This window comes from Ascaphus truei, chromosome 2, assembly GCF_040206685.1.
Source record: "Ascaphus truei isolate aAscTru1 chromosome 2, aAscTru1.hap1, whole genome shotgun sequence".
Taxonomy (NCBI): Eukaryota; Metazoa; Chordata; class Amphibia; order Anura; family Ascaphidae; genus Ascaphus; species Ascaphus truei.
The window spans coordinates 251,813,488-251,825,052 of NC_134484.1; the positions used below are offsets into that span (position 1 = coordinate 251,813,488).

Genomic DNA, 11,565 nt, shown 5'->3' on the forward strand with positions numbered 1-11,565 from the left:
TCATTCCTAAAGATAGAATAGCCCCGAGTGTATTACAGGTTCCTAAATCTGCTTCATTCAAGACGTGGGACCGGTAGAAAACATGCAGATACACTCATGGGTGGGGCAGGGGGAGATTAATTTCCTGTGTATGCTGTTCCCAAAAATATAGCCCAGACTGGCTTGCTCTGTTTATTTATGTGGAGCCAAGTTGTAACTTACATTATAGTTATATTAATAATCGGAGGGCTAGGGAGGGAAGACGCGTGGAAGCGTTTGGGCTTAATATATATATATTTTTTTTCTTTTCACCTTTTAAAGAAGAGCTGCCCGCCATCCTTAAACAGTTGTCCTTGGAGAAGTACCAACCGATTTTTGAGGAGCAAGAGGTAAGATGTCTCAAACTCTTGTCATACTTTCTGTTTTCTTGATTACTATTAAGATATGTTACATGGAAAAGCTAGATGTAGCTTAATCTACAGCATCTAAGTGTGCCCTGGCTTGGAACAAGGATGTCTAGAGATCGCACAATGGTCCAGGCAGGAATAAACAACCAACACCTCTCCTGCCATAATATATTAATATAAACATTTTATTTGTGTGTATTTATACATTTTTCATAGGCGTGGCGATATATCAAAAAAGCCAGCAGCACCCTATTGTAAAAAAAACTCTTCACATAATTGTATTATCTAAAATAGAAAGCAGACTTCTTTCAAAACAGCAGCAGCTGCAGCAATAGCCGACAAAAAGCAGCATACAATAGTAAATATGGCCCTGCATTTTTAATGATGCCCTGATATCTCCTAAAGCTTTTCACGTGAGCCAGTTTTTCTTTTCATCTCCGGGTATTTCTTTTGTAACCCCCCGGGCAAGGAAGGGTTAGTCATGAATTGTTTCCAAAATGCAAGAAACGGCGGTAACTACACCTTATTCCCGTGGCCCATTGAAGTGAATGCGGCTACATGTTAGGCATTGTAGCTCATCGTGTCGTTTAGTGACCATTGGGAGACCAGATTTAGCTGGACGCTGAAGGCCGCCAAAACTGGCTTTAGCTGTGTGTGAGCCGAGCTTGTGTACACCACAAACAGTAATAATGTGTCCTAAGTAACATCTGCGTAATTTCTTTTATAAATCATGTCTGCCAGGGGTCTCTGAAAAATGCATGTTTCTGCTGTCCCCTCAAAGTGAAATAATTATGCAGCATAATTATGGCACATGAGGACTTTGGACAGTAGTTTCCCCCCAATAAATAAGCGTCTCAGTGCAGAATGTTTGTGTAACCTTGTAACCCTATTCATATTAAATGAGTGCATCAAAGAGTATGATTCAACTTCTAATAATTAAAAGCTTCTTCTCCAAAATCAATTGTCAGCTGCTAGCAATTATGGCGGCCCTATTTTGCTGTAGCCCACCCAAATGTGTGCATAGACGCTACTTCTATAAGAAGGAACTTTTCTGCTGGTTAATACCCGGGGATTAGATGGTAGTGGAAGCAGGCCCGATGTATAATAGGTGGCAACATTTTTTACTTTATTTGATATCTTTATAAAAATGAGATTTTGTAGGGCTGGAAATGTATAGTTATACTCTTTATAATAGCAGCATCTTCTTTATTTAATGAAACAGGGCAGTTTGCCATGATCCTAATGCATGTCATTGTTATTGCTGGAGATTCCTCCAGTAAGGGCCTGCCATCCAGTATGATTATCTTACATTTAAATTCCAAAGTCCTCCACATTTATTCTTCAAAGAATAGAAAGATGATGATCTTTAAAGTAAAAATAAATAAATAAGATGGTATAGAGGTGCACAAATCACAGACGTTATGCATCAATGATTAGGAAGCTTTTACCCAGGAACCGTACACCAGAAACAGTGTAGTGCGGGACAGAAACGGCTGCATTACTTGTAAATGTAAGGGAGGCAGAATGACTAGTAACGGTGAGGTTTATAGTTAAAATAAGTATTTTGGGAGGAGTAAGTGCATACCCAACTGCACATGTGATACAGGACTTGTAAAAAGTGGTACTTGACCTTCAATCAAATTAAGGACTGAATGAGAACACAAATCCCAGCACACAAGAAAGATCACAGTTAGTGCTCTTCCCATAGTTCTGTTTAGACCCTTCTATTGATCTTACTTATGGCTTACAATAAAGGCACAAGCGCTCCCTTGTATATTGACCACCACAATGTTACATTATGCTATATAGGATGGCAGCTGGGGATACCTACAGATGTAGCAAGACTTACTGATCCCGTGACCTAGGCGAAACTAAGTGCAATTCCCTGGCACTTCATTACATGTTGCGGCCCTGTGTCCGTGGCTGCCAAATGGTGTTGTGCGGCTGACGAGTACTTTGCAGTAACTATAGGTGGTGCTATTGTGAATTTAACCTAAATTCCATGCAGAGGATTTTGAGGCTATTGCTACAGTAATGCACGTTTTGTTCTGTGTAATGTAACCCATCCCTTATTCCCATACAGTCATTCAATGCTGGGAAACTTCAGATAACAGACACAGTCTTTCAAAATGATGACATCTTTATTAACGTAAATGAGAGAAACGTGTTGTATATCGGTGTAAGATTTATAAAAAATATTTATTGCTTGATCCAATAACAGAAATAACAAAGACTTGGGAAAAAGAACACAATCTTGTTCCACCAACATGGGCTGTCTGTCTCTTGTACAGTTTCACCTGTAAGATAATGGAGAAATAGATGCATTCATTTAACACTGTGCTGCTGCGTTGTAACACTGCTGCACACATGTGCTCTATGTATACAGGCATACCCCGCATTAACGTACGCAATGGGACCGGAGCATGTATGTAAAGCGAAAATGTACTTATAGTGAAGCACTACCTTTTCCCACTTATCGATGCATGTACTGTACTGCAATCGTCATATACATGCATAACTGATGTAAATAACACATGTGTAACATGCTCTATAGTCTCCCTGCTTGCGCACAGCTTCGGTACAGGTAGGGAGCCGGTATTGCTGTTCAGGACGTGCTGACAGGCGCATGCGTGAGCTGCCGTTTGCCTATTAGGCGATATGTACTTACTCGCGAGTGTACTTAAAGTGAGTGTCCTTAAACCGGGGTATGCCTGTACTGCATGTACACAGCATTGTATATATCGGCACTGTTAGAATGCCCCCTGTATTGGCTTTGCACTTCATAGCAGGCATCGCCTGCATTGTACCTGCCCGGGGCCCCGGGGGGGCAATTGCCTCCCTGCCTAGCACACCCGTCTGTAGTATATTTTTTGAGGTAGACTTGTGGATTGAATGTATTGATTAATGATTAATCTGAGAGACAGAGCAGAATTTAGGTCTGTTTGAGTGTCTACCATAACCCATCCCCTAGTAAGCCTGAGGAAGGGGCATGGTGCCCTAAAATGTTGCTTCACTATATGAGATGCGAGTTGTCAAAATAAATTTTGGCTTTTATATGCAAGTACTTTATATGTGAGCCTCATATTTTTTCAAAAATGTCAGCCTTTTTTGTTCATTTTTATTTACATTGTAGACACCTTCATTGTAACCTTTATATCTCTCCAACTTATAAGACTAGTCAGGTTTAACCGGTCAAGTGCAGTGCAGGCTAGTAAAGCAATAAGGTCACGCCTCCAAAATCCTAAATGTATTGTACTGTGAAGTATACGGAATAAGGAACTGGTGGAATCTTCCATGGAAAGTTCTTTATCCTGAGATGAGCCATTCAAAAATGTCTGTAATCATTTCGTTACACAAAATAAGCATTTGCACCTCGATTGAAAGAACATTGTAACTGCAAAGACCTCTATTAAAGAAGAAAATCAAAGTTTTCATTATAATATCAGAGCCATTCGTTATTAAAGCAGCAATACTACATTCCCCCCTTTTTTCCTATTTGTATATGTAACGCATGTGACCATCCATGTAAAATTCTATATTCTTACCAACGCTGGCAATCGTTTGGTGCTCCTGTTATTAATCTGTCAAAAAACAATGGCTGCTTCAGTCAATGTAACGTAGCAGCTATAGTGTATTCTTATATTACTAAAGTAACATTAGCTATTGTTACAGTTTACAGCTCAAGCTGCTCGGAACATTGGTAACAGATGATCACAAACCGAAAAGTGTTGCAACGATCTTGCGCTACTTGGGCGGTGGGTTAAAACCTGCTATAGAAATCAAAGGATGCTTTAAAACTCATTAAAAATGGCATTAAAAGTTTAAAAATAATAATTAAAAAAAATTAAGTATTATCTAATACTACAGAACTGATTAAAACCAATAAGATGTCACATGTTTAGCTGCTTCAAAAGGTTCATGGTCTCTTGGTGACACTCACAGGTGAGGATTTGATCATTGTTATTGTTACCGTTTTTAATTTCTTGCCTGATATTCTCTCTCTGCACCTATTGTCCTATTGCCTCCTTTGGAGAAACCATGGTAAGAGTTTTGGCATGGAAACCTAATAAATATACATATGAACTTTGAAATGAATACTTGCCTTTAAGCCTTTTCGAAATGCTTAAATATGAAATACCCTGGTGCCTAACGTGCTTTTCGGGTCCTAATTGTCATTAGTTCATGCAAAGAATACGGTGTTGTTCTTGTCTTGTGTTTGACTTTCTCCCGCTCTGCATTTGCTGTAGACCCGTCTTCCTTTATGTCCGGCTGCATGAATAACTTAAGTGACTGATGTGCTTAGAGTGTATAAGAGCATGAGGCATAATTGAGTATGGCACATAGCAATGAAACAGTTAAAAATATACTTTGTTTTGTAGCACATCGTTCCGTACACTTTACATGTGATAGGAATTTTGAAAACCTCAAATTAAGGGCCATTGGTTTATATACATGAAGTCAAAAGTGGTGCAATTCTGGGGGAAAAACTGCACCAGATGTATCAAAGAAAAACTCAGTGGATATCACTCGAGTTTCTACTTTGACACACCTGGCGCAGTTTGCTTTGTCCCAGAATTGCAATACTTATGCCTTGATTCAAAAGCCCTTATTCTATACAGTATGAATAGCGCTAATCTGGCATTTTCGCACAGGAAGCACATGTGACGGTAGGGGGAAATATGGCTGCTCTTTATAAAGGTTAAGTCTGCCATTACCCCTACCTGTCAGTAATACATTCATATATCGGGTCCAACATCCGGATTTGCACGCGAGACCAGAGGCCCCCCCTAGCAAAGTTGTGTGTGTTGTGGTGGGGGCAATTGTGTGTGTTTGTCTGTTGTGGGGAGGGCGTTCCGTATTTAAAAACTTGAATGTGGCAACCCTAATCTACCCTGCCATAATACCTTAGAAAAAATAGTTGGGGAGATTGCACTCTTAATGGGACATGTTTTTATTTACTTGCCACAGGTTGACATGGAGGCCTTTCTCACGCTTACTGATGGGGATTTGAAAGAGTTGGGGATAAAGACAGATGGATCCAGGCAGCAGATTTTGGCGGCTATTTCTGAACTTAACGCAGGAAAGGTATCTGCTGAATGAACAAGAAGCAAACACTACTACAAGCTAAACTGAATATGCTGCTATTTCTACTAATGCAGTATGTTAAAACCTCTTTCACCAGTGCCATCTCAGGTAGACATATGTCCCCTATATATAAATGAACTAAGGTGCAAAGCTATTAATGGCCATTAACGAGTGTCCCTAGTTTACCACCTGGATTTTTAATCTGATCTCCTCCTCTCAAGACACCAGGAAGGGATCAGGGTCAGAGATGGGAGAACCAGAACCGCTTCTCTAGTGTAACTCATTTTTTTAAAGATTACAATAATCATTGAAACCACTTTTAGCAACCCACAGCTATAGCAAAGGTTATTGCACCCGCTAGTATGCTATGGTGGGTTATTTTTGTGATATTGTGCCATTGAATCCTATAATATTCTGTTTTATAACGCAATATTGTGTGTTATCAGTAGGTTAAGAAATCTCTGTTATTTTTGCTACTCGAGGAAAGGACCTGCTGCATGCCAGCTTACAAGAACACCGAAAGGGTTAACACCCCCATCCCCCATTACATTTATGTCTTTTGGCAGTGTAGATTTCTGCTAGAAACCATGTACGCTAACAATCTGTATGTCTCTAAACCAAACTTTGCGGCATCACTTTATTGTAGGGTCGTGAGAGACAAATTCTACAAGAAACCATACACAACTTCCATTCTTCATTTGAGAGCAGCGCTAGCAACACCCAACCTGCTGGCGCCCGTCAGTGTAAGTACCGAATCAAGACTACGACGCACATTAATGAAATTATATATATATATATATTTTTTTTTTAATATGGTGCTGACAGTGTACACAGAATTTTAGCAGGTACGAGGAGTCCCTGCTTTGAAGTGGTTACAGTGAGACGAAGTGACTTGCACAAGGTCACAAAAAGCCGATACTGGGATTCAAAGTAGGGCCACATTTGGTTACTTGGTCATTTGGTTATTAAATTAACATAAATCATTCTGGTTTGGCTTTTCTTTATGGGTTATCATAATAGCAATATCGAGGGTTAGATATATGGAGCCTTAGGAGTTACAGGCCCTTCCAGCACTGAATGGGACAATTATGCTTTTTAGCACTGGCAGCATACATTTTCATAACACAACAACAGCAACAGCTCCTGTGAGACCTGCCACACTCTGGGGCTTAACAACTTAACAACAGCCAACAGCAACACGCTATGCCAACAAGACATGCCATCTCTCACAGGTGATTGTTTGTTTGTGTTTGATTGTTTGTTATATATATATATATATATATATAAAACAATGTGGAAAACAAGCTGAAAATGCAAGTCATTGCCATAAGCAGGACTTACTTGAAAACGAGAGGTAACTCTCAATGTATTACGTCCTGGAAAAATATTTTATAAATAAATAATAAGTAGGCACGTGACTGCACGATCTCCTGAGAAGAGTATCCATATTTACAGGGACTCCTCTGTTCTTCTGTCTCTGAAGATAAAGCCTGGTAACATAATGGATGTCAATAGATCATCATTCAGCATAGGCATCGATGGGAGTAACAAACACTGAAATACCTTCTATTGATGAAGTACTTTTCCTTTAGAGCCGTACTCTATAAGTAATCCTAAATGGCCTAACCCGGTAAACCAGAAACGATAGTAGTAGAAACTGGGGGGCGGTACTAGAATTTTGGGAAGCCCCAGCGGAAATAACGCAAGTAAACCTTCACATCCTATATTTTCTCCTCTCTACACATGGGTGGAATGCTCAAATAGAAAAGCTGGTTTGTGTCCTTGTTAGTGCCGACTGTTTAGTGTTGCATTTCTCCCACAATTCAATCTTCATTCAACTTAAATATACAGTACCCCACAAGTGTCAAGGTCCCCAGGCCCAAATGTCGAGTAATGGAATAATCAGGTCAATGTCTCAGGCGCCCCATGATCTTGTTGCAGCCCTAAGTAATGGCTCAGTTTTGCTAGCGCCCTAGCACTGCCTATGGATAGATTTGTGCTCCTGTGGGTTGACTTTGTCCTAATAAATGCACTTGGACTGTTACCTTGACACTCGTTGTAATCGGCATTCATATCAGTGCGGATTCCTGTATTGTTTTTAGATCCCCCTTCCATCCACTAACTGCCTTACTAATTATGTTCAGATTTTACCTACTTAAAAAAAAAAAAAAAAGATTTCCCGCACTTCAAAGTCAGTATCCCTTCTCTTTTCTCATAACTTGATCAAACTGCAGATCCAACAGCCTGTATGCTTTGTATTCACTCACTGCTAAATTATGTGAATGCAGTGTGTCTGTTTCCTAAAACACTACTTAAAGCTGCAGTTCAGTCTTTTTTTTTTAATTAATTTTTTTACTTCAATAGTTTCATGTGTGCAATCTCTAATTACCTAAAGAACTGTATAGCTGCCAGTCAATTCGTTCTCCATGTATTGATAGGCGAAATTTGGTGACATAATTAGTGAAGGGATCTGTTTTTCTTCTGCTTCTGTCTCTCAGTGGACGCTCATGAATATTCATGAGCACTCCTGCACTGACATGTGCTAGAGGGAGGGCAGGGCTGACAAAGGGGTGTGCCAGGGCTTGTGACAGGACATGAAGGGGCAGTGCATTAGCAAATGGCTGTTAAAATAGAATACAAGAAAATTGGTCTTTAAAAGTTGTTTTTTTAAAAACAGAAAATGCTAAAAGTATTTTTTCTTACTACAGAACTGATTTATTAAAAAAAACACACATGCAGGATATTGACTGAACTGCAGCTTTAATGAGTGAGGGGGGAGAGGTGAAAGAGAAATGTGAGAAAGTGAGGGTGTAGGGGTGCGTGCAGAAAAGAGTGCTGAAACTAATTCAGCATTTGTAACCAGAATCAAGAGTGCAGCACACAAAAAAAAAAATCAAAAACGTAGACGCATCCCTCCCACTAGAATAGAGGGCTAACAATCCCCTCAGACACACTACCACGAAGAAAGATTACATTTTAAAACACAAAATTTCAACGGTTTTCTATCAGTATTCTAATGAAGTCTCGGTCTCATTAGTGGAATAATTAGCTTGAAAATCAGTACTAAAATAGATTGTCATAATAACCATGATACATGCCTGAGGAGTCATCCAACATTGTAGTGTTACATCTTACTTTTCAGACGTAACTTTTTATGTATGTATGTCTTTATTTGTATAGCAGCTGAAGCCGCACAGGGCACAAACGGATTTGAAATAACTAATTTATTTAGCTAAACACAAAGTTTCAACCTTGACAAAGACCATTTGACAAAGACCATTAAGGTCGAAATGTTGTGTTTGGCTCAATAAATGAGTTGGTTATTTCAAATCCGTTTGAGCCCTGTGTTCCTTCAGCTACTACTTGCATTGATTGATTACAGGCTATCGTTCAAGCACAGGAGCACCGGTAACTGTATCATCTTTTAATATACTCTTTTTAGGTGTGCAGCATTTATTTCATTTATTTGTATAGCGCCATTAATGTACATAGCACTTCACAGCAGTAATAGTTACAATCATATAAATAAGATATAAATAACACAAAGGGAAGAAGTGCTTCAAACTTAAAAGTAACATTTAGGAAAAGGAGTCCCTGTTCCGAAGAGCTTACAATCGAATTGGTTGGTAGGGAGAACGTACAGAGACAGTAGGAGGGCATTCTGGTAAGTGCGCCTGCAGGGGGCCAAGGTTAATGTATGAGGTGTTAATTATCAGCCATGGAGCTACTCATATGCTTCCTTAAGCAGGTGTGTTTTAACTGAATAAGACTGCAGGGACCCCTGCTGTGTTCATCCGATGGGCCATTAAGAATCTCACAGAAATGTTGAGACATTTACTGTGAGACTGCCCCAGAATTTCCCAGGCAAGAGTTCTAATACTGGTGGCTGCATCTGTACTTCATTATCTCTACTCCATGAGTAATTATTTTAAGTAAAAAGTAAGCTATAGTATAGTGTGAACTGTAGATGTAACCAATATATTTCTGGCCTGCATCACACACAGTAATAAAGGAGGGTTACTTTATTTCTCCACTCACCAGGGTGACTGGTTAAGGTACTTACCTGTGGGTCTGAGTAATTATAGTGATACTAGTTTGGGACAGGAATTGTGTGGGGGCCTCCCTAGCCCTCTCACCACCTTGCTTGTTAATTATCTCTACTCCAGTATTATTAGTACGATATGCAGTAGAGCTTTTACAGTTTGCTTCTTAACTCTGTGGCTCAAAACTACTGTACTTGCAATAACTGGTAATCAGTAAATATGTTAATCTGCAAACGCTGTGTAAGCAGAGCAGCTTATGCCATTTATGTTACCTAACATTTTCCCTTTTTCCCCTTCCTTTTAATGCAGCGCCTTCTGTTTGCACAAAACCAAAAGTCCCTGCCTCTAATAAAAGGTAGCGCTGCGTATTGCCGAATGGTGAATCTTGAGGTACGTGCTTGAACCCACGGAGGCCGCTTTGTAAACTGCTTATTGACGCCAGAGTCTTGTCGCTAATGGTGCACATAGACACTGAAGCATGTTCTATACGCCAGTAACAGCTGCAGAGAAAGCAGGACAGCGTGTGGCTGGGAGGTGTACACCCTGGACCAGCAGAAACACGTGCAGGGCCTGAGCAGAGAAGTCAATGGAAGAAAGCAAAGCACAAAGGCCGCACACCCAAGTGATGAAGTCTTCAGGTGGTGGCTTGTTATGATACAAATATATGGCATTAACTGAGAATTAATACTGAAAAAGGAGAAGCCACAATGATATGATGTTGATTTACAAGTTGTATAATCAGGCACACACAGTTGTAGAAACAATGAACACAAATTCACCGAGTAATTATAGCACATTCTAAGTTAAAGTCATAGTAACCAATAAAGGGAATAATGGGATTTATTTACTGTTCTAGTTTTCGTTTAAAATGTTTATGTATATATTCTGTATTGCATTCAACTGGAAATATTTAGTGCCTTTAAAAAAATATTTAAAACATGTGTGACATTGTATTCTTTATTACTCATTATTGCACTTTTGCAGAGGCAAGAAGTTGCTTTCAAGGACATTCCCGCTTCTTGATTTGTTTTTTTTTAGACAGTATTGAAGCACCGGGTTTCCAGGGCTGAACCCCACTAATTACAGGTCAGGGGACCCACAGCAGAGATATTTACTCCAAAAGGGGGTGCCAATATCTCTGCAGGTTAAGGCTCCCGCGTCATGTTGGCCAATAGGAAGCCGTACCAGGTAGCGTCACAGCTCCCTATAGGCCCACTGGCCGCAGGAGCTTTGAAAAGCGGCCATAATGTGAACCCTGGCTGCGAGCCAGGAGTGGCTACCGGCACCCACTGTGGAAGTATCTCTGGAAGCAGGGGGTCCCTGGAGCTGACTTCTTAATGGGGTTAAGCTCCAGAGACCCCCTGCTTCAATCCCAAATGAAAAAATAAATAAAAATATGGTCGCTTTACGAGTAACTTTAAAAATGCAATCCTACTCAAAGTCAACCTTGAGCAGAACACAACAAAAGTGTACCATCTTAATTCTTTAAAAATAAAAACTAAACCATCTGAATCTACGAACTTTATATACTATTTTAGTTTTTAGGCTGGCCACCAGCTTGTCTCATATTCAGTGCTCTCCCTGCCAAATGAAAGCAGTGACATCAGACTGGAATTAAAGCTTCACCTGCCATGTTGTTCTATCCCAGGCAGCAGGGATTTTCAGAGGGGGGAGGGGAATTGTAGGTACACAGATGATGGAGAGCATGGTGGTATCTCAGGGGGACCTCCTGGGCTCAGCTGGTAGTAAAGTGTATGGCCCTGTTTTTCAAACAAGATATTGGTCACCTTGAACCAAGTCCCTGAGTGGAGATGCACGTACTGTATTGAGATCAGATAACTACTGTGGAAGTATTCTATGCGTGGAGATTATGGGGAAGGGCAGCTTTGTGGACCTGTGTTAGCACATTCACGCCTGTAAACCTGCCTTTCCCCATTATCTCTTAGCATACAGTGCTTCCACTGTAGCCACGGACTTGTCATTTCCCCATGTAAATAAGCACACAGTGCTTCTTGTCCATGTTAAACATGGACTCCTGTAAACGTGTGCCT

The 11,565-nt window shown here is 40.2% G+C and overlaps 1 protein-coding gene across 1 annotated transcript in view; it reads left to right on the forward strand.

Annotated features, from left to right (window-relative positions):
- ANKS6 (ankyrin repeat and sterile alpha motif domain containing 6) overlaps positions 1-10,455 on the forward strand; it is a 69,894-nt gene extending 59,439 nt beyond the window's left edge. The window contains exons 13-16 of the mRNA XM_075586034.1: positions 301-368; positions 5,355-5,471; positions 6,118-6,214; positions 9,824-10,455. Of these exons, the coding sequence (XP_075442149.1) occupies positions 301-368; positions 5,355-5,471; positions 6,118-6,214; positions 9,824-9,873 (332 nt within the window). The 3' untranslated portion in view covers positions 9,874-10,455. The remainder of the gene's footprint in view (positions 1-300; positions 369-5,354; positions 5,472-6,117; positions 6,215-9,823) is intronic.
- Positions 10,456-11,565: the final 1,110 nt, after the last annotated feature.